The 22088-nt window shown below is 47.0% G+C and overlaps 2 protein-coding genes across 3 annotated transcripts; one reads left to right on the top strand and one right to left on the bottom strand.

Annotated features, from left to right (window-relative positions):
- Positions 1-950: 950 nt before the first annotated feature.
- Positions 951-21402, top strand: rnf207a (ring finger protein 207a). Of its 2 annotated transcripts, XM_061831981.1 has the most exons (18): positions 951-1197; positions 5424-5556; positions 5641-5785; positions 6037-6118; positions 6207-6282; positions 7192-7317; positions 8455-8501; positions 11574-11646; positions 11719-11787; positions 11889-11957; positions 12968-13074; positions 15816-15993; positions 16082-16267; positions 16351-16402; positions 17026-17143; positions 18677-18772; positions 18983-19080; positions 20420-21402. In XM_061831981.1, exons 1-17 carry the CDS (start codon positions 1007-1009, stop codon positions 19041-19043), a joined length of 1809 nt encoding a protein of 602 aa, XP_061687965.1. In that variant the 5' UTR covers positions 951-1006; the 3' UTR covers positions 19044-19080; positions 20420-21402. The 2 variants fall into 2 exon arrangements, with proteins under 2 accessions (XP_061687965.1, XP_061687964.1); XM_061831980.1 differs by having other exon boundaries at positions 18677-21402.
- Positions 2711-4950, bottom strand: zpr1 (ZPR1 zinc finger). Its single transcript, XM_061831982.1, has one exon. The coding sequence runs from the start codon at positions 4793-4795 to the stop codon at positions 3449-3451; it is 1347 nt and encodes a 448-aa protein (XP_061687966.1). The 5' UTR covers positions 4796-4950; the 3' UTR covers positions 2711-3448.
- Positions 21403-22088: the final 686 nt, after the last annotated feature.

The following is a 22088-nucleotide window of genomic DNA, read 5'->3' as shown; positions in this document are numbered from 1 at the left end:
CTGCCGGAGGTCAATCGCGGCCCGTCGCCAGAGCTCGCTCTTAGCCGGCCACCAGAGCTCGCTCACGGAAAGCCGCTGGAGCTCCCTCGCCACCAGAGCTCACTTGCGGCCGGTCGCTCGACACCGGAGCTCACTTGCGGCCGGTCGCTCGCCGCCGGAGCTCACTCGCGGCCCGCCACCGGAGCTCGCTCGTCAGACTCGGCGTCATTCCCGTCCAAAGAACCATCTGAATATTCAACATGATTTACAGCCACAGGTTGAAACCTGTATGGACATATTCCTCCATCTTCCCGATCAACCAAATCCTCTCTTTGCATTTACCTCAATTATGCTTTGGGGTAGGAAAGCGCACCAGATATCCTGCCAGTAAAATCTCTGGATAGCGCTCGTCTCCGTCACACGTTCCTCAGGCACATGGAAGAACCATATTTCCTAATCGGATATAAGCAGGAATATAGAGTCGCAATTCAGAGGCTTAAAGTAATAATCTAACCAGACGCTCTCTTTGTTTGTGGGGAAAAGATGGCGGCTGTGGACAGCAGGGCCGCAGTTCGGAAAACGACGCTCACTGATTGGTCAAAAGGCAGCTGTCAATCATTCTCACGGATCCGTGAATTCTTATATCACTCGATTTATTTTCTATTCTTCGTATCACACTTTGGGTGGCAAGTAGCTAGAGCCTATCCCAGCTAGCGAGTGCACTGATGAAACCATTATAATGGCCCGAGAGATCATCATCAATTATTCAAATTCACAAAAATGGTCCCAAAATGATTCACTCTAGCTCTGCTTCCCTCTTGGCTTTGACACAACAGTTTTACATACAATGTAGTCCGGATGTAGCTTGAAAGAGGCTCCAGAGTAAAGACCAGACTTGGAAGCTAGCCACGGACACAGAAACTTCATGTCGGGTCGGTTATCATGTAAATTAGCCCAATTGTGACCTCAGACTCGGGCAATATTCAGAGGGGCTCCATCACAGACGCGTTTTCGGTCCTCGTTCTAGATGGCGGGCGGGATCCTCAGCAACCTGGACAACCTGTGCAACGTGGACTGCGCCAACGTGCACCCCCTGGTGTGCCACCTGTGCCACGAACAGTACCAGTCGCCGTGCCTGCTGGACTGCTACCACATCTTCTGCGCCCGCTGCCTGCTGGGCCGGACCAACGACGGCCGACTCGGCTGCCCCCTCTGCGGGTAAGAGATCGGAGGAAAACCTCGTGGGGGAGATGGATTCACCCAAGTGACAATTAGGCCAGATTTGAATTTTGCGAATTCAGCAAAGACCAAATGAAGTCATGTTTGTGAAGATTGTTGGATGATTGTTCCGATTCTTTACCGGGGAGCTAAACAAGACCAGTGTCTGGTAAAATGGATTCTAAAACCAGGGCGTATGCTGGAAATGGTGGGAATTTTGCCGCGTCACTCGGCTTAATGCTAACACTGACGATACAAAATGCCAAAGACAGGCTCAGGAACAGCATGTGTGGTGATGAACATTAACGTGAAGAATTCCACTTTTAGGTCTCACAGAATAAGGGTCGAAGGTCAAGGGCTGGCTGTTGCTTTACAGTGTTCGTACGTAAAAGACGCAACCTGAGGCAAGCGCTAACGGGTCTGCCGTCTTCCCCTTGGCTCAAGAAGGTTGAGGAGCATTTGCTCAAATGGAGAACGATCCCACGGGTCTCGGCAAGCGCCGGCTCTGTGTTTTGGTTTTCCGCACGCCTGCTTCGGTTCTGTCGGGCCCGAGTGGCTGGGACAGCTGGCCGCCTATCGGGTTTTGAGGTGTTGGGGCTGCGGGGTGGGCCTTCCCACTCTCGGATTTAGCCCTGCCGGTCACGCTCGCACAGGAAAAACAAAGCGTAGTGGCATTTGGCGGCATCGTCAGCAGCTTACAGGAAATCAAAGGCGGTCAGATGACCGCAATCCATTTCGTCACCACCAGGGTGTAACACGCGGGCGGTCTCGCGCCGACCTTCCGGCCCGCGGCGCTAATTTTAACGCCACCTGTGGGGGTCACGCTGCGATTCAACAGTCTTTGAATGCGGGTGAACAGTTTGCCGATAAATCAACAAAAACGGTTTGAACGGCAAAATCTACTCAAAAGCAAAATCTGATTTTCTCGCTAGTTTATTCTCATGATCATGATTTATTATAATAGGACAGACCAGAAATTTGATTAGGTACATCTGAGATCCACGGTGACCCTGGACACTTTTTTACTTGACACTGAAGCGTTTTGATCACCTCATTTAGCTACACGAGGATTAAAATATTCTAAACAGCTGAGTTTGATGTGCAAAGAATAATAAATTATCTGAAAATACTGCCTTTACATTTCTGTAAATTCAATCTCAAGTTGTCCTGGTCATGGGAATCAGATGAGGCTGAATAGCAATTATACTAATAATTATTATATATAGACACTTTGAAAAAGGAATATTGAAAAAAACCCATACATTTTAAGTGTAGAGTAATAAAGAACTCCTGTTTTTATTTTTAACAAGTACTTGCATGAAAATGTTTTTCCCCTTGCCTTAACAAAAAACAACCCCAAGCGGTAACTGGCAGTCAGGAGGTTTTAATACGCTCATTCATAATTTTGTGCTTGTGTTATGAATTGTACACCACTCCAAACTATGTCAAACAAATTTAAATGTATCAAGTAATTGTTTTGTGCCGCTAAACAGAGACGATCCACTATCAAACGTTGACATCACGACAACTTTATTTCCCAATCGTTTTTTGCGCTTAACATTTTTTTAAACATATGATAAATGTACAACATAGTTCTGCAGTTGATTGGACATAATCATCTCACAAACATACAAGCCCCCCCACCCCCCAAAAAAAAAAAAAAAAAAAAAAAAAATCATATGTAGGCAAATAGGGCATTGTCCAAATAAAATGCGACATTATAATGTTAAAAAAATACACTAATTTTTCATCGACCGCTGCTCTGTTAAATTATGCTGACGTTTGGAAAAATCTAAATTGAGACAATCCTGGAGCGCCCTCTTGTGAGATTTTGATGCACTGCAACCAAAATCCATCTTTGCCCTTTTATTCCAGATCTATTATCCATCCAGAGGTGACCAGTGGGGCAAAACTGTGCACTACATAACATCTGCATGCTACAAGTACCACTCGTGAAACGTAGATGTTAGCTAGTAGGAATTTAAAGCGTCACTAGAAAATCCGCAACCAGTTGTCCGTCCACGAGTGCAGTTTTGCCCTACTGGTATTGTAGTCATGCTCCTAGTGCGCTGAATTGTCTTACTCGATAAGATAAAGAGTGGACTGTACATGAACAATTCAACACAGTAGTAAGATTTCCACTGTTCATTACGTGGTTTTCCGTATGGTGACCCAAATTATTAAAATGTCCCAAGCAGCACCGAACTCCAGAAGTCCAAAAACGTGATACGATAAAACATTAGTCGGGAGTTCAATCTCGCTTTTCGCTGTCCTCCTGGTAGTTTTCCGTCTTCATGTCGTTGAGGCCGAGCTCTTCGTTCTGCTCAAAGGTGCGCTCGTACGTCTCCACCTTCATTTCTGGGTCGGCCTCGGGCGCGTACACGTTCTCCAAGTAGCTGTTCCCGGCCGGGTCGTCCAGGACCAGGTGGACCTGCGTCTTCCCCGCGATGATGCCGTCGATCTTATTGCCGAACTCCTGCAGCTTTTGCGCGCGGCTCAAGTCGCTGCTGTCCCCGCACAGGAAGGGGTTTTTGGCCACCACCAGGTCCTTGATGTCCGTCAGGAGGCCCTCCACGGTGGTGAACTTGCCACACAGCGCCGCCATGCCCAACTCGAAGTCCAGCTCGGGGATGAAGACGGAGCACGTCTCCGACTTGAGCAGGTCCCGCGTCATGTCGGACACGGCGGTGATGCGCAGCGTGATCCTGGTGCCCTTTTCCTCGGTGGCGCCGCCCGACTTGACCTCATTGGTGCGGTGGCCGCAGGCCTCGCAGTTGGTGGCCATGATGATGGCCTCCTTGAAGTGCGGGATCTGCACCAGCTTCATGTTGGTGGACGCCGGCGCGTTGCACTCGGGGCAGTTGGTGTTGAAGACCAGCACCTCGCTTCTCATGGTGTCCAGGTCGTCGCCCGGGGGCGGTTCGTCTTCCGGTTCGTCGTCGGCCCGCAAGCCGAGCTGCTTCTCCTGCTGCACGCTGCGCCGGAACCACGACACCGTCAGGGACTCGTCCTTCTGCGGGGCGCGGGGGTTCTCCACGAAACTGTTGCCCGACGGATCCTCGATCACCACGGTGAACGCCTCCTCCACGTCTTTCAACTTCTTGAGCTTCTGGAGGAAGGTGTGGATTTTGCCGGCCACCTCGGGGTCGGCCTCTTGCCTGGCCGCTTGGTCTTGTTCCAGCCCGGCCACGGCTCGGTCCAGAAGGCCCTCAACGGTGGTGAGGGCGCCTTTCTGTGTAAAAGGAGGGATCTCAAAATCGAGCTCAGGTATCCTGGTGGTCGCGCTGTCCATTTTGACCACCTCCCGGTTCAAATCGCGTTTGCTCGTCACTCTGAGCGTGTAGCACACGCCTTGCTCTTGAATGCGACCCGCGGACTGGATCTCCGTGTTGGACCACTTGCAGTGGTCGCAGCTGAATGAGCTGACGATGATTTCTTTAAAAAAGGGGACTTTGGTGAGGAGCAAACGTGTCGTACCGTTCTGGAAGCAGTTCATGCACAGGCTCTCGATCTCGGTGGGTTGCCAGTCTTCGTCGTCGGCGCTCAGGTCTTTAAAGACGCTCCCCCCGCGAACGTGTGGCTGGGCAATGACGGACATCTCGAAGACTCGATAATATTATTCCTTGGCGGCTTAAATGTTTTAACTATGTCGCCCGACGGTGACCAGGGAGAATGTTCTAGACTACACAGTGTCAGATGCAGCACATGCTAGCTGTGACGTCGTCCAGACTTCTTCCGCATTGTCTTCTTCGGCGTCTGGCTAGTAGCGAATACCTTTAGCTTCCCCTGCAGACCTTGTGGGGTACTGCAACTGATTTTTATTTTGCCCGTTTGTGATGAAACGAAAATGTATTTTTTTTTCTCGCTGCGTCCGACATTCCTCAAAAATATGCAAATGAAATTGCCCATTGCTTTCCCACAGTACATGAGGCCTGCAATGGATAGGTTTCGTATGACGTCACCACCACCCTCAGACCAATCGGATTAATTAACGATAGAAATGAAACTTCACATGTTTTCTCTGACTTCTATGACACACAAGATGGCGTAATTGAAAACCTATCCATTAGATGGCAACCGATGCTCCCCCCACTTCTCTCACCAAAAGTCAGCTGGGGTACGCTCCGGCTCAGCCGCCTCCCAAAATGAGGAGAAACTCCGTAAAAATAGCAAGCATTTATTTCTTACTTGTAAGCAAACAGTTGCTACTTAACGGCGTCGTGCAGGTACCCGTCCGTCATCAAGGGGAACAACGGCCTCCCGCCAGAAGACCGCCTGCTTAAGTTCCTGGTGGACAATAACGCAGACGCCGAGGAGATCGTGCAGTGCGCCAACTGTGACCAAGAGAGCAACAAAAAGGTTCAAACTGACACCATCACAACCCCGAACCTTGTTTGCTTTGTTCCAATTTATGATTCATGAACTTTTCTTTTCTCTGTTCAGGACGCCGGCGTGATGTTCTACTGCAACACGTGCAACCAGCCGCTGTGCTGCGCCTGCAGGGAGCTCACGCACAAGGCGCGGATGTTCGCCCACCACGACATCGTCTCGCTGGCCAAGCGCAGCAAGGCCAAGCACAGGAAATGCGGTCAGCCGAATTGTTGGGTCGGGCGGGGCGGGGGAGGGGGGGGTCGGCCGCCGTCCAGAAACCCTTACCTACATCCACAGTGCAACGGAAACTCAAATTTTCGCTCTACAAAATCCTACCAAATTATCTATTTTTGTCTATGGGTCTACAAAATGCGGCACATGGCCCATTCGCGGACCACTGCGTCTTTTTCATGGCCATGTGAATCACATGAACTCGAGTTGAAACCGTGTTTACGTGTGTGTTGTCAGTTCTGCACGAGGAGCCCTACATCCTCTTCTCCACCGAGAACAAGTCCATGCTTTGCATCAAGTGCTTCAGAGACATGCAAGTGTGAGTGAACGCGCGCCGCGCAGGAACCAATTCGACCACGTTACGGCGTTCTCATCGGGACATCGTCTTGTGTGCGTGTGCTCCACAGCGAGAGTCGCACTCACTGCATCGACATTGAGACGGCCTACATGCAGGGATGTGAGATGTTGGACCAGGCTGTGCTGGTATGGGAACTAGAGAGGCGGCACTGACAGCTGGGCACAGCTGGCAAAAGTACTCACACCCTGTACTCAAGCAGAAGTACAGAAAGTTCCATCCATTTTTTTTTTTTGCCGCTTATCCTTACGAGGGTCGCGGGGAGTGCTGAAGCCTATCCCAACTGTCAACGAGCAGGAGGCAGGGTACACCCTGAACCGGTCGCCAGCCAATCGCAGGGCACATGGAGACGAACAGCCGCACTCACAATCCCACCTTGGGGCAATTTAGAGCGTTTAAATAATGTTGCATGTTTTTGGGGATGTGGGAGGAAACCGGAGTGCCCGGGGAAAACCCACGCAGGCACGAGGTTTGGTCGCGGGAATTGCTGGAGCCAATCCCGGCTGTCAACGGGCAGGAGGCAGCAAGCGTACTGGTTGCCAGCCAATCGCAGGGCACATCGAGAGAGACAAAGAGTCGTACTCACAACCACACCTACGGGCAATTTAGAGAGTCCAATTAATGTTGGGGAGTCACTGACGGTGTCGTGGTACACTCGATTCGATTCCCGCTCAGCGATGGCATCGATATCTGCCCTGAGACTGACCGGCGACCAGTTCAGCCTGCCTTTTGCCTGAAGCTAGCTGGGGTAGGCTCCAGCTTTCCCGCAATCCTTGTGAGGATAAGCGTCTTGGATAATGACATGACAATTAACGTTGCATGTTTTTTTGGGATGTGGGAGGAACCCGGAGTGAACACGCAAACTCCGCACACAGGCGGGGCCGGGATCAAACCCGGGAATCTCAGAACTGTGAGGCCAAAGCTTTATCAGCTGACCCACTGTGCCGCCCTACCGCTAATCTAATTGAGTATATTTGTAGTTTCCTAACGATGTGAAAGCCCTCTTGTAATACTCACCGTGGGGGGGGGACCCGCAGGTGGTGAAGGAGCTGCAGACGTCCACCCGGGAGGCCATCTTCCTGCTGAGGTCCATGATCGGAGAAGTCTGTCTGAACGTGGAGGAGGAAGAGAGCGCCATCTGCTCTCTCTTCAATAGTCTGCAGGTAGCGGAGTTAAGATGAAGTTTCACCAAAAACTTCCAACACCTATAAAGTGAACCCGCCCCCCCCCCCCCTCGTGTAACTCACAAAAGTCAACATCACAAGCGCTTTATTATATATATATATTTATTTATGATATTTTCTCAATTATACACGCAACTGCCACCTACTATGTACAAGTACACATGATGAGCTTATATCAAGACAGAATAAAATGCACACCACCTTATTCCTTAGCCAACAGCGTTGAATAGAATAGAACCGAATCAAATCAAATACATTATAATAGAATAAGCCCCTTTTTATGTCCCAAAATGTAAAAATTCAAGTTTCACATCATCACAATACTGGACAATGATCAAAATTCCCCCAAATGTATGCATTTATTTATACATTAGCAACAAATAGTGTATCCATCCATCCGTTTCATTGCCGCTTATCCTCACGAGGGTTGCGAATAGGCTGGCGCCTATCCCAGCTGTCAATAAGCAGGAGGCGGGGTACACCTTGAACTGGTCGCCAGCCAATCGCAGGGCACACGGAGACAGACAACAGTCACAGTCACAATCACACCTATGGGCAATTTAGAGTGTCCAATTAATGTTGCATATTTTTGGGATGTGGGAGGAACATGCAAACGCCACACAGGCGGGGCTGGGATTTGAACCCAGGTGCTCAAAACTGCGAGGCAGATGCTCTAACCAGTTATCTCCTGTGCCCCTGGTTTGTTATTATTTTATTTTTTTTTTTAATGGAAAGTACAACCAACTATATAATAAGCAATACAATGACTTCAGTTTTTCCCTAAGGAGACGCTAAAGTGGTGACGCAATTAAAACTCATGGGGGGGGGGGAGCCCTCTGTTAAATATGAAGAATACAATATTTCTTTTAAATGGAGATGATAAGGCGCAGTGCTCAAAAGTTAAGCTGCAGCAGTGATAAACATAAAGCCAAAAATGCAAATTACTGCAACATTCTCGGTAATCGACACAACTCCAATTACGCTTTCTGGCCGTTAGAGGGCACTGTGGATCCGACTGGGAGACCAAAAATCTTCAACATTGTCTGGAAGCGGAATATGGATATTATTTCCCCTGACAATGTGTTTAATTTTCCTCACTTTATTCTCATCTGACAGGAAAAACTGGCCGAGAGAAAGAAGATTCTGCTGAAAACCGCTCAGAGGTACAACCTAGCGCACATTGTGCATTTTTTTTTTTATAAAAATGTAAATTGGACAAAATGCTGACATAAGAAAAGACGAAAGAAAAATTATCAAATTGCAGCACATAAGTTAGACAAAAAAGTTATATATAAAGTTTTATCACTTCAAGACAGTTAACATGTCTAAAAGAGTTCATAGATTTGCTCTCAAGCTAGTCAACACTTGATTGCTTATCCATCCATTTTGTTAGCCGCTTAGCCTCACAAGGGTAGCGAGGAGTGCTGGAGCCTGTCCCGGCTATCAACGGGCAGGAGGCGGGGTACACCCTGAACTGGTCGCCAGCCAATCGCAGGCCATATAGAGACAAACAGCCACACCCACAATAACACCTAGGGGCAATTTAGAGTGTCTAATTAGTGCTGCATGTTTTTGGGATGTGGGAGGAAACTGGAGCACCCGGAGAAAACCCACGCAGGGACGGGGAGAACATGCAAACTCCACACAGGCGGGGCCGGGATCGAACCCGGATCCTCAGAACTGGGAGGCCAATACTTTACAAACTGTTCCCTTGTGCCACCCTGATTGGATAATAGTTTGTAAAAATAACAGACCACATGTGGATTGACCATAATTTTATATATATATCTATATATATAAATATAAATATATATTAATAATACCAAACTGTTTCTAAAAAAACATTTGCTAAATTATGAAAATTCCAAAATACTAATATTTTTAATAGGGAAATGGCTCAAAACGAAGCAGTAAAGGCACAAAGTGTCTCGTTGGACTGTGCAGACGCACAAACAAAATGTTCTCTTTCTGCTATTATAAAATTCTGTTTTCAATATAATGTTAATAAATAATAAGCTATGGATTTCATGTCACCAAATCTGTTGCTGTCATTACTCACAAAAAGATTGTAAGGCGCGATCGATGTTGTCGTTCAACGTTTCCCACCGAGGAACGCGATCGGCTGTCCGTCGGCCCGCCTGGAAACGGGCCAGCCCGGCGCCCGCTTTCCTGGAAGGCCCTTCCAGGCTATTTGAGTAGGAATTAGCGTGTCTGCTACGGGAGGGCGCCGGCAGATTAGCCGGTGGAAATTTCGAGGCCGTGTTCGGAATCGCTCGCGCAGAATGTAAACAGGGAAGTTCGCCATTTTCGCGTACCCCACAAAAAAGTAGGGCTCAACCGTCACCGGAGAAGTAAACACAGGGCTGCCTTGAGATACAAGTGAGCTTTTTTGCTTTTCCACGTGAGATGTTCTTTGCATGTGTGTGTGCTTCAATTTAAGGTCCAAAATTTGAAGATAAGAGCAATGTGATATGACCGTAAAGGCAACCTCACAGTTTGGTGATTTTTTTTTTTTTTTTGTGCTTTGACTTGAGAGCAAAATTTCAAGATACAAACACAATATGGTGGCTGTAAACTTAACTCAGTTCATAGTTTGCCACATACTGTAGTGGACAATCTGTCGCAAAACAAAACAAAATAATGGCTTCAAGCTGTTTATTATCCATCCATCCATTTTCTTTGCCGGTTATCCTCACAAGGGTCACAGGGAGCACTGGAGCCTATCCCAGCTGTAAACGGGCAGAAGGCGATGTACAGCCTGAAATGGTTGTCAGCCAATCGCAGGGCACATAGAGGCAAACAGTAGCACTCACAATCACACCTATGGTCAATTTTAGTGTCCAATTCATGTTGCATGTTTTTGGAATGTGGGAGGAAACTGGAGTCCCCGGAGGAAACCCACGCAGGCACGGGGAGAACATGAAAAACTCCACAAAGGCGGGGCCAGGATCGAACGCGGGTTCTCAGAACTGTGAGGCAAACGCTTTCCCAGCTGCTCCAGCGTGCCGTTGTTTATTATAATAGAATAATATTAATAGAAACACAGCTTTGCCTTTGGAAAGTTCGGAAAGCTTAACAATAACAATGTGCAACGACATGGACTAAGAAATTGCATCAGTCTCTCTGTTATCAACAATCCTTTAAGCAAAGGACATTTGAACACAAACAGCGAAGCACCTCATGGAGATAGACAATATAAGAAAAGTCACAGGCTTATTTCTTCTATCTATCTATCTATCTATCTATCTATCTATCTATCTATCTATCTATCTATCTATCTATCTATCTATCTATCTATCTTTTATAAGTAATATTACTAAATTAAAAACCTGGAAATAACATAACGCGCACAACGCACTTTGTTATTGTGAATTTGTACGCACCGCGAAAAAACCCCCGGAAATAACATAATATGCGTGCCCCGACCGGCTGACCCACGACGCGCGTTTTTATTGTGAATTCGAACACACCGCGCAAAAACCCGTAAATAACATAACGCGTGCGGCCCGACCAGCTGTCCCACGACGCGTGTTGTTATTGTGAATTTGAACGTGCCATAAAAAAACCCGTAAATAACATTACGTGCGTGGCCCGACCGGCTGACCCACGACGCGCGTTGTTATTGTGAATTCGCACACCCCGAAAATACCTGGAAATAACATAACGCACGCGGCCCAATCAGCTGGCCCACGACGCACTTTGTTATTATAAATTTAAACGCACAGTGAAAAACCCGGAAATAACAATGCGCGCGTGGCTAGACCAGCAGACCCACGATGTGCTTTGTTATTGTGAATTCGAACACACCCCGAAAAAACCTGAAAATAAGATAACGCGTGCGGCCCGATCAGCTGACCCAGAACGCGCTTTATTGTGAATTCGAACGCACTGCGAAAAAACCCGTAAATAACGCGCACGGCCCAATCAGCTGACCTTCGACGCGCGTTATTTTATGACGCAGCGTCTGTATGCAGACGTGAGAAATGTCGATTCGGTTTTCGAACAAATCGCTTCTCGATCCGCCTTCTGGAACGGATTGCGGTCGAGAACCGAGGTCGTACTGTATACGCATTCTGTATTACACTGCCCCCCGGTGGCCGCGCTGCACACACCACAATGAATTATGATGCAGTTTCACGATAAAGGAGTCGGGACATGAGCGAATGATTCGGAAAGCGTTCCGAATCATTCGCTCAATTCCCAAATGAATCGCAATCGTACGTACGTGCTTGCAGCCAGCACGAGGAGAAGGAGAAGGCGCTAAAGGAGCAGCTTTCACACCTGACCTCGCTCCTGCCTACGCTCCAGGTAGTCACCCCGCGCCCCAATTTCAAAACCAAAAGGCTTCTCCCGGCGTTGAACTCCTATTTGCGTCCGCAGGTCCATCTGGTCACCTGCTCGGCATTCCTCAGCTCGGCGAACATGTTTGAGTTTCTGGACATGGGCTACGTGAGTGTGCGACGTCAGTCGATATCGCTATCCGGTTATTCCGGCCCCGGCTTCAAACGACGCGAGTCCACCCGGACGACGACGTTTCTTTGCCCCCGCAGCAACTGATGGAGCGGCTGAAACGGATCGTGAAGCTCCCCCATCGCCTCAGACCGGTTCAGAGCAGCAAGGTGAGCGCGGACGGCGGCGGGCGAACGGCGCCCGATTCTCCTGAACGCTTCACCGAGAGACTGTTCAGCTACGCGTGCAGCCGTTCCTAACTTTGAAGCCCTAAACCCGGACATTTAGTCTTGAACCTGAAAAACTAAAAAAAAAAACACTTTCGAAACCCTTGAACAACTTCATCTTTCCCCTCTTTTTTCAGCTAGTTTTTGGCCAACTTGAAAACCTGAACATGGCTTGAAACCTAATTTAAAACACTAACTTTAGCGTCAAATTGTAACATAGCAGTCACTCACGTTTGAAAAATGTACGGGTGCGGTCAGTCATGCCCGCACTTATAAAGTTACAGGCGTGGTCCACCTGTCATGCCCGCAGATATAAAGTTACGGGTGCGGTCAGTCATGCCCGCACTTATAAAGTTACAGGCGTGGTCCACCTGTCATGCCCGCAGATATAAAGTTACGGGTGTGGTCCGACTGTCATGCCCGCAGATATAAAGTTATGGGTGTGGTCCACCCGTCACGCCCGCATGTATAAAGTTGGGTGTGTGAGTTCTGTTTGTTAATATGAGTGTACCCCTTTAAGAGCGGGGGGGGGGGGGGCGGTGTCAGGTAAACTAGGAAGTAGACGTAGGCTGAGCAGCAGCTGGTTTTTAAAGACCGTGTGCTTCCGTGTTAAGAAAAAATGACGTCAGGCTGTGGTTCACTGCGGCTGGATCGGTTTTCATGTGCGCTGAGAGTGTGCGACAAGTGCGCAATTGCGCAGTTGCGCAGCTCAGAGGGAACAAGACTCCACAAAATAAGCGACGGCTTTTAATATTTGTGTATTTCTACTCGTAATAAAATTTACGAGCGCGATTTTTCGTGGTCAACTGTGCAGATTTGCAAGTACGATGGTTAATTTTACATTTGAACATACTTGCATTCGTGGAGCAACTTGCCTGAAATTCCCCAAAAATTTTCCGACTCGGGGACGTGGAGGTTCCGGCTCATGGCGTCCCCTCCGCCCTCCCCGTCAGATCAACACGGACTACCGCAGCGAGTTCGCCCGCTGCCTGGAGCCCCTGCTGCTGATTGGCCAGCGCTGCGCCCCTTCCGTCACCGGCTCCTCCAGCGTCGCCACGAGGTGAGATCATTTCCGACATTGCCTCTTCCGCGTATCGCCCGCGTCGCGGCGGCGGATTTGCCGTCCTTCTGGGAAATCTAGCGAGACGGTGGTGGTGGTGGGGGGGGGGGGGGGGTGGACGTTTGGCACTTTGTGAAGAATCCCAGTTTGAAATCCCCAAATGGTTTGCAATTACAGTGAGCGATGACAAGCAGGTGCGGGCACAATGACTTCTCCGTATGTCAAGAATCACACAAGTCGATACTATTAAAGCTGGATGGGCGCCGTTTGACCCCACTTGACCTTTTACACAAACATACAACATAATTGTAAATATAATAACAACAGTAAATTGTAGCTAGAGAGGAAGCTTGGTTTTCATGGGTTAATCCGTTCCCAAAAGTCCGATTATTAAACCAAAGGATACGAAAACTAGGAAATAATTCATTTTGCCGTAATTTCCGGCCTATAACCCGTGACTTTTTTCACACGCTTGCAACATTGCGGTTTATGCGGTGATGCGGCTAATTTGTGCATTTTTTCTAACAGTCACAAGGGGAAAAGGTAAGTGTGGGACCGTTGGAATATATGTGCCGAGGAAGTGACTTTTACCGGTCCGGCCCGGTTAGCGCTGCGCTAGCGTGTTACTACTCGGTGATTCTTACCGGTGTGTTTTTTTTTTTTTTTTAACCGGTCCTGTTCGTGTGGCGCGAGCGTTTGCATTAGCGCGGCACTGGCGTTAGCGTTAAACTGTCTGTGTACCGTCTTCCTTTGCAACTACCTCGTATTTCAATGTGGGCACTTGCAGCTGTGTCGAAAATACCGTAATTTCTGGCATATAACTCCCGACTTTTTTCCACACGCTTTCAACCCCGCGGTTTATGCGGTGACGCGGCTAATTTGTGCAATTTTTTTCTCACGGCTGCGAGGGGGCAGTCGAGCGGAAAAGGTAAGCGTGAGACCGGTGGAATATATGTGCCGAGGAGGTGATTTTTACCGGTCCTGCCCTGTTAGCGCTGCACTCGCGTGATACTGCTGTGAGTCAGTGATTTTTACCAGTATGTTTTTTTTTTTTTTTTTTTTTTTTTAAACGGCCCTGTTCGTGCCGCGCCTGCATTAGCATTAGCTACACTCTCGGTGATGCTTATAACCAGGTGCGCTCTGTAGGCCGGGAATTACGGTAATCCCTTCCAGACACCCAAAAAGAGAATAATTGAACATTAATATACCGACAACTGATGTGAAGCAAATATGAATGACTAATAATATGAATAAATGAACATTAAACAGAATTCACATTTTGAAGGCCCTAAATTGTAAGGTTTTACCCAGGTAAAATATCCTGGCACCTGCACAGAAATTATAGTTAAAGAAGAGAAATAAGGAGCGTTGAAATACAAAATTGCAAACGTCATATCGTTCAGAGATGAAAAATGAAATGATAACAATGAAGTACTGTTGCAACTTTATGACCTTCTCCACATGTAATTCCATCACACTGTTCAGCACTCGACGCGCAAAGAGGCCGGGGGATCGGCCGGCACTATTTTTATCATAATTTCACAGAAGCCCTCCGGAATGAATCTGCCAGTTGGCACGCGGCGGCGGTTTTGTTCCAGGCCGCTTGATGTCACTGGGCGGGCAAAGCGTTTCTTAAAAGCGGCGGACGGCGGACGCGCGCCGGCGGGTCGGCGAGCGCGGCCTTCGGTCTTCCAAGCATCCTTGACGGACTGATCGATAAAGCCGCGTGAGTTATTATGCCGCTCGGCGCTCTCCGCTTGTTGGATGCGGTGGTGATTGCCTGTTGAGTGTCGCGACTCTTGATGAGATTTGGACGCCGTTCAGGATTTATTTTCTCCCGTCAAAAGTGGGGAAGGCGACCGGAGTAGCGGGTGGAGACTCCTTCCACGACATGCCGTAATCCTGTCACATATTCGCGGTTAACTAATCACAAAGCCACCTATTCACCTTTATTTCCTCAGTTATTGACGTTTTTATTTTCAAATCTTTATGAAATGCCCTAAAATGTCCCCAAAGCCCTGTCCAAATAGGAATTGGTGTCATGGAAGTATGTTGCAAAGATACGTACATCTCGAGAGACAAGATTCGCATGTTGGTTGAGGAAGTAACTTTAACCTGGGTCGTTATCGAGAGTCTTTGCCAGTATGTATTTTTTTTCCTATATCAAATGGTCAATATTTATGGTTTAAAATATGAATATAGGCAATTATTTTTTTAAACACGGAAGGGAATCAGTTACTCTTGTTACTTTGATATTTGCTCAGTTCATACCCCCCCCCGCCCTCCCCGCAAATGCAGACCGGAATCCATTTATTGTTATTAGTTACAGCGGAACTTGCCAATCGAATAACGATCTTTTAAATGACATTTTTAAAATCACACAAACCAGCCGTTACATATTTCGTGAGGCTGAGGTTCGGGACGCATCAAAAGATGAACTTTTATGTTCGGGGTTATCTTTTAGCTGAAGTAGGTGAACTACCTGAAGTGCGGCTCAAGGTCGATTGTATTATTATTTATTTTTACAGCTATTTTACTGCACCACGGTGCGCTAAGCGGAAAAGGTAGGAAACGCCAAAGACTTGTCGAGTCTAAGTCAATCAAAGTCGAGTTTTTCCCAAGTTTTAGACCAGGTTCTCGTGAGTGCACCTAATGAGGTGTCCGGCGAGCCGGCGTGTTTTGCGCTGCTGTCAAATGGTAAAAATCAGCCGCGATATTTCCCCCCTCCCACCTCACCTCAGGCTGCAGTCGCCTCTGTCCATGTCTTGCCGCTCCCTGTCCCTCAGTGAGATGCCGCTGGGCTCCGTGTTCGGCCGGAGGCCCACGTCTCACCGCAACATCTGCACCAAGGTCCTGCTGGCCGAGGGCCGGGAGACCCCCTTCACCAAGCACTGCAACAACTACGAGAACTCCTACAGGGTGAGTGCGTCGTCTTTTTCTGCTCGCTTTTTGCAAAAAACAAACAAAAAAAAAAGCTCAACTCAAAACGCTCTTGTCCGCGCTCCAGATTCTGCAGACCGAGATCCAGAACCTGAAGGACCAGGTTCAGGAGCTGCACAGGGACCTGACCAAGCATCACTCCATCATCAACACGGCCCAGATGGGCGAGATCCTGGACCGCTCGCTGCACATCGACAGCCAGATCGCGTCTCAGTACACCACGGTGGAGACCATGAGGACCATGTTTGAAGAGGTCCCGGCGAGGCCTTCATATTTCGGGACTTTTCAAATGGAGACGTTTTTGACCCCCGCCTTCACGGCTTTTGTCTCTTACAGATCTGGGACGAGACCTTCCAGAGGGTCACCAATGAGCAGGAGATCTATGAAGGTTTGTCTCTGCTGACAATTTTTTTTTTAATTATATGTATGTGTCTTGTTTTATGAATTTAATTTGTTCCTGGATCACGTTTCTCCAATGAATGTAAATGCCATTACAGTATTTTTTTTAGGTAATATGGCTTAGAGTTAAGTTAGGGGTTTTCAATTAAATAAAGAATTCAGTATTAAGATTAATAAAAAATATACATCATACAGCTGTTTATATAGTAAGTTTAGTAATATTAGTCATTATGTGCAGAGGATAAATATTACTCTATATCCTTGCAAGTATTGTATTATCTCTCTAAATGTGTTGCTGCAGCGTTTGTGTTCAAACGCTTCAAGGGTTATAACACCGCGACGCCGATGTTAATTTCCTTAACCCGTCTATGGCGTTTCGCATCACAGACGTTCGTCAGGCAAAGATTTGCATGTATTGTACTGCCCCTCATAGCAGCCAAAAAATAAATGCATGCACACCACTGTTAGGATAATATTTTTGGAGACACCTGACGATAATGCCTTTGATTGGCTTTTATGGAAAACGGGGGGGGGGGGGGGGGGTTCCAATTAGGCCCGATTGTGGCAATTGGTTTGGCGGCCGCTTTAGTTGACCCGTCGGGACTCTTGCAGCCCAGCTCCACGATCTGATGCAGCTGAAGCAGGAGAACTCGTACCTGACCACCATCGCCAGGCAGATCAGCCCCTACATCCTGTCCATCGCCAAGGTCAAACAGAGACTGGAACCCAGGTGCTGGTCTTGCGCCGTCACGTTAAACTGGCTTTTTTGGGTTTTTTTTTCCTGACTAACACATTTTCTTATGTTCCGCCACTTTTTAAGTACGCGTTCCTCCTATCCGTATACTTGGAAAATATTGATTTCTTAAGATCATAAAGCATCGGTTAATTTCCGTGTCGCTTCCTCTTCAGCTTTTGGAAATTAAATGTTATGTTACCATTATTTATAGGGGAAAAAAAAAAAACATTTGGATTCTAACTACCGTAATTTCCGGGCTACAAAGCGCACCTGATTATAAGCCTCACCCAGTACATTTTTAAAGGAAATACCATTTGGTACATACATAAGCCGCACCTGTGGCGAAATCACTGAGACATGGCAGTAATACAGCAGCAACGCGCTAGCGTGGCGCTAACAGGGCCAATTAAAAAAAACATACTGGTAAATTTCACTGAGACATGGCAGTAGCACACCAGCAACAGGCTAGCGCAGCGTTAAGAGGGCCGGTAAAAAAAAAAAAAAAACATACTGGTAAAAGTCACTTCCTCGGCACATATATTCCACCAGCGTCACTTTTACCTGTTCCGCTCGAGTGCCCCTTTGCAGCCGTTAGAAAAAAATGCACAAATTAGCCGCATCACCGTATAAACCGCAGAACTGAAAGCGTGTGAAAAAAGTCGCGGATTATAAAACAGAAATTACGGTAAATGGTCTTGATGTGTTGATCTGATTAAGGTCTGTCAAAATTAGATTTTAACTGATTTATTGCAAAAGTTTTTTTTAAGGAAAAACAAATATTCTGAGTTTAGTTTTGCATTAACGTTCAGAGTCCACAGAAACGTTTTGCTAATTTTTACACTTTGAAATGAACGCAAGTGATTCCTACGGACCATAAATGGAACAGCAATGACTCAAAATAACAGAAGGTAACGATACACTCGCATTAAATATAAATATTGTCGCTCTCTGATGTCACACTTAAAACAATAGTTTTTCTGTTACTTTTGGGTCTGTATTTACCCACATGTACTATCAAAACTACCGTAATTCCCGGCCTACAGAGCACACCTGGTTATAAGCCTCACCCAGTACATTTGTAAAGGAAATACCATTTGGTACATACATATGACCCAGCCGTATAAAAGCCGCAAGTACCCACATTGAAACACGAGATATTTACAAAGAAAGACGGTACACAGAGAGTTTAACACTAGCGCCGCCGTGCTAATGCTAATGCCGGTTAAAAAAGAAAAATACTGGTAAAAATCACTGAGACACAGCAGTAACACGCTAGCACAGCGCTAACAGGGCCAGACCGGTAAAAGTCACTTCCTCGGCACATATATTCCACCGGTCTCACCCTTACTTTTTCCGCTCGAGTGCCCCCTTGCGGCCGTTAGAAAAAAAAAATGCACAGATTAGCCGCATCACCGCATAAACCGCAGGGTTGAAAGCGTGTAAAAAAGTCGCGGCTTATAGTGCCGGAAATTACGGTACACATCTAAACAACCGTCGGAAGAACTGGTTTATGTCAATATTTTGTAGGCTCCAGGAGGCCAAAGAGTGCCGCGACGACCGCACCGAAACCATGTTGAAGATTTACAGAGACGGCACGACAGTTGGAGCGGAGACTCAAGACAGGTCCCCACGAGTCCCGTTACACACTGCGCTGGTTCTCAAACTGGGCCCGACGGGCCCCCTACTAACCGAGCTTCAGGCTCAGCAAAATACATTGCAGTAAATTATAAGATTCTACAATGTGAAAAAATGGGAACTAGTACTTGAACTAAAAATACATGATTTTATGCCCCTTTCCCCCCCGTGTGTCTGACTTCTTCTTGTCTTCCACAGTGACAAGCAGACGTGCGTCACAGAACAAGACAAGAGCAACCACCCGCTCGTGATGTCTTGAAACCGCCTCCCACCGCCCACCAGATACGACACGTGGTGTACGTGACATTCTTCGAGCAAAAAAAAATTAAAAAAAAAAAAAAAGGGGGGGGGGTTGGTTACTGTCAGTGGGTGAGAAACTTTCACGTGTTGGTGCTAAGCGGCCGAGGTCACGCCGCTGTCGGGGAGGGCCACACTTCACTGACACCATGAAGAAGTGTCACTGAACAGGGGGCAAAAGTGTTAATGACTTAATAATACACCCTGTGGACCGCCACAAAGAAAAATCCTCTTTTTTGGGGTTTGAATTTGCCCCATAAGAACCAATGCAAATGGGATTTAGAATTCATTTTTAAAAAAATGAAATGCTGCGTGTTTTCAGGCATTTTTTTTTGTGGGTCTACTCATGCCATTAGGGAGAGATCCGACAAATTTGGGGGAAAAAAAAAATACTTGGACCAGGTCATATTATTATTTGATGGACCTGCAAATGGCTAACATGACCCTAAAATGTCCGCTTGAAAGCAAAATGGCGGCCCCGGTGTATCTTTTCAGGGAAAGCCTCTTGCGACATTTTTGGTGGGTCAACTCCTGATAGACACGTTTACCAAATTTAATGTTGCTAAATGATCGCGGGCTGAATTTTCCAAAAGGAAATTCAGATTCGAAAGAGCCCGAGAAATGTCAAATATTTCCCTAAAATGGTCACTTCAGACAGAAATAGCAGACTTCCTGTCTTTTTGGACATTCTTCTTCTTTTTCTTTCGGCTTGTCCCATTCGGGGTCGCCGCAGCGTGTCCTCTTTTTCCCATCCAAGCCTATCTCGAGCATCTTCCTCTCGAACAGCCACAGTCCTCATGTCCTCCATCAACCTTCTCTTTGGTCTTCCTCTCGCTCTTTTGCCTGGCATTACCCTTCCACCAACATACTCCCTCTCTCGCCTCTGAACATGTCCAAACCATCGAAGTCTGCTCTCTCAAACCTTGTGTCCAAAACATCCAACCTTGGCTGTCCCTCTAATGAGCTCATTTCTCATCCTATCCAACCTGCTCGAGAACCTCAACATCTTAATTTCTCCCACCTCCAGTTCCACTTCCTGTTGTTTCTTCTCTAATCCGTACATCATGGCCGGCCTCACCACTGATTTATAAACTTTGCCCTTCATCCTAGCGGATATTCTTCGGTCACATAGAACACCAGACACCTTCCGTCTTGGACCCGTTTCTTCACTTCCTTACCACACTCTCCATTGCTCTGGATTGTTGACCACGATTATTTGAAGTCATCCACCCTCGCCATCTCTTCTCCCTGAAGCTTCACCCTTCCTCCTCCTTCCCTCACATTCACGCGCATATATTCTGTTTTACTTCGGCTAATCTTCATTCCTCTCCTTTCCAGCGCGTGCCTCCATCTTTCTAATTGTTCTTCCGCCTGCTCCCTGCTTTCCCTGCGGATCACAATATCCTCTGCGTACATCATGGTCCAAGGGGATTCCAGTCTACCCTCATCTGTCGGCCTATCCATTACCACTGCAAACAGGAAGGGGCTCAGCGCGGAACCCTGATGCACTCCCACCTCCACCTTAAATTGTTTTGACACACGTACGGCGCATCTCACCGCTGTTCTGCTGCCCTCATACATGCCCTGTAATATTCATATTTCTCCGCCACACCAGACACCACAGTTCCTCGCTTGGTTCTCCGTCATAGACTTTCTCTAGGTCTACAAAGAGACAATGTAGCTCCTTCTGACCTTCTGTGTACTTTTTCCTCTGTACTCTTCCACGAGCATCCATACAGTACGTGCTTTGTTTATCATACGTGGCCGGTTTTATCGTGTGTGCGCGATCCAAATTTTCAGCCTCGTGTCGAACTTGCCTCACGGCCTTACCGCCATGTCACAAAACGCAAACATATCGCACAAAACATTTGTGAAATGATGTCCTTTTTTTTCTTTTTTGAGGAGTGGAAGTTTTTCATTTCAATAAAAGCAATACTTCTGGAGAAACAGGAGGTTTGTGTCTCACGGCCTTACTCCTTGATTTCATAATTTTGTCGAAATAAAAGGCTGCTCGCCGCGCGCAAGCTACCGTGGATAATAATCGGGTCGTGACTAATGGAAGGCAAAAAAGCTTATTTACGTCTCATGGACGGCGGGTAAAGTTGGGAAAATATCAAGCACCCGTTTGGCCTTGGGGAAGCGTCCAGAAGGTCCGGAGTCCGCCTTTATAAAAAATGCATTTGTGACAAAGGACCGTCCCCTCCCCTCCGGCGCCTGAGGTCGTTCATCAGCCGGGCCGCCGACTCGGTCTTCGTTACTCTCCCGCTCGGAAGGTTATTCCACGCCACGGGAAAGTTTATTTTGGGCGTCGAGTTCGGGCCCCGCCGCAAGTTTTCAACCCCTAATTGAGCATGAAAGATGGAAGAGGGAGATAAAAATGAAAGTTTAATCATCTTCACGGGGGGGAGGATTTGGGTCACCGAGGAAATAAAAGGATACAATTAGAGCAAATAGAGGAGACTGAGCGGGAAGAACACACGTGAGCGTATAATGAGCGGCGCGTTATTTTTTTCATCACGCCCGCCGGCCCTCAAGTGACTGTGGTGTTGTAAAATGTATTTTCAAATTGCATATTTCCTTAGCCTAATAGCGTAAGCAACTGGTTCTCAATCTTTCTTCGCAAATACCATCTGAAAAAATACTTTTCTCTCCAAGTACCAAGACAATTTCCAACATTAAAATAGAGTTGTGTAATAGTAAGCCTAAGTGTTCATCAAAAAATGTTTTTTTCCCTAAAATATTTGCACATTAACATTGTGCTTAAATCTTGGAAAGTTTGAAAAACGATACTAAAATAATGATTTCATTGAAAAGTATTGCGTATAAAAGTAAAAAATTGTATTGTATCGAAATAAAAGTTTAAAACGGGCACTTTTTACAAATTAAATTCAAATGTACTAAAAATTTGAATACAACTGAAGTGTACTGCCAGGGATTATTTCATGCACCAACGGAAAGAAACACGGTTCCAAGTTAGTGTTTTCATTTATTATTCATTGTTTTTAAC

The sequence above is a fragment of the Syngnathoides biaculeatus genome, chromosome 10 (genome assembly GCF_019802595.1).
Source record: "Syngnathoides biaculeatus isolate LvHL_M chromosome 10, ASM1980259v1, whole genome shotgun sequence".
Classification (NCBI taxonomy): domain Eukaryota; kingdom Metazoa; phylum Chordata; class Actinopteri; order Syngnathiformes; family Syngnathidae; genus Syngnathoides; species Syngnathoides biaculeatus.
The sequence above is the reverse complement of the archived record's forward strand: the minus strand, read 5'-3'. Positions and strand labels throughout refer to the sequence as shown.

Excerpts from the sequence above, each read along its gene's own strand:
- rnf207a (XM_061831980.1), top strand. The coding sequence starts at position 1,007 with ATGGCGGGCGGGATCCTCAGCAACCTGGACAACCTGTGCAACGTGGAC. Across the intron at positions 11,788-11,888 it reads AGTTTCTGGACATGGGCTAC|CAACTGATGGAGCGGCTGAA; the intron begins GTGAGTGTGCGA and ends TTGCCCCCGCAG. Across the intron at positions 11,958-12,967 it reads GACCGGTTCAGAGCAGCAAG|ATCAACACGGACTACCGCAG; the intron begins GTGAGCGCGGAC and ends CCTCCCCGTCAG.
- zpr1 (XM_061831982.1), bottom strand. The coding sequence starts at position 4,795 with ATGTCCGTCATTGCCCAGCCACACGTTCGCGGGGGGAGCGTCTTTAAA.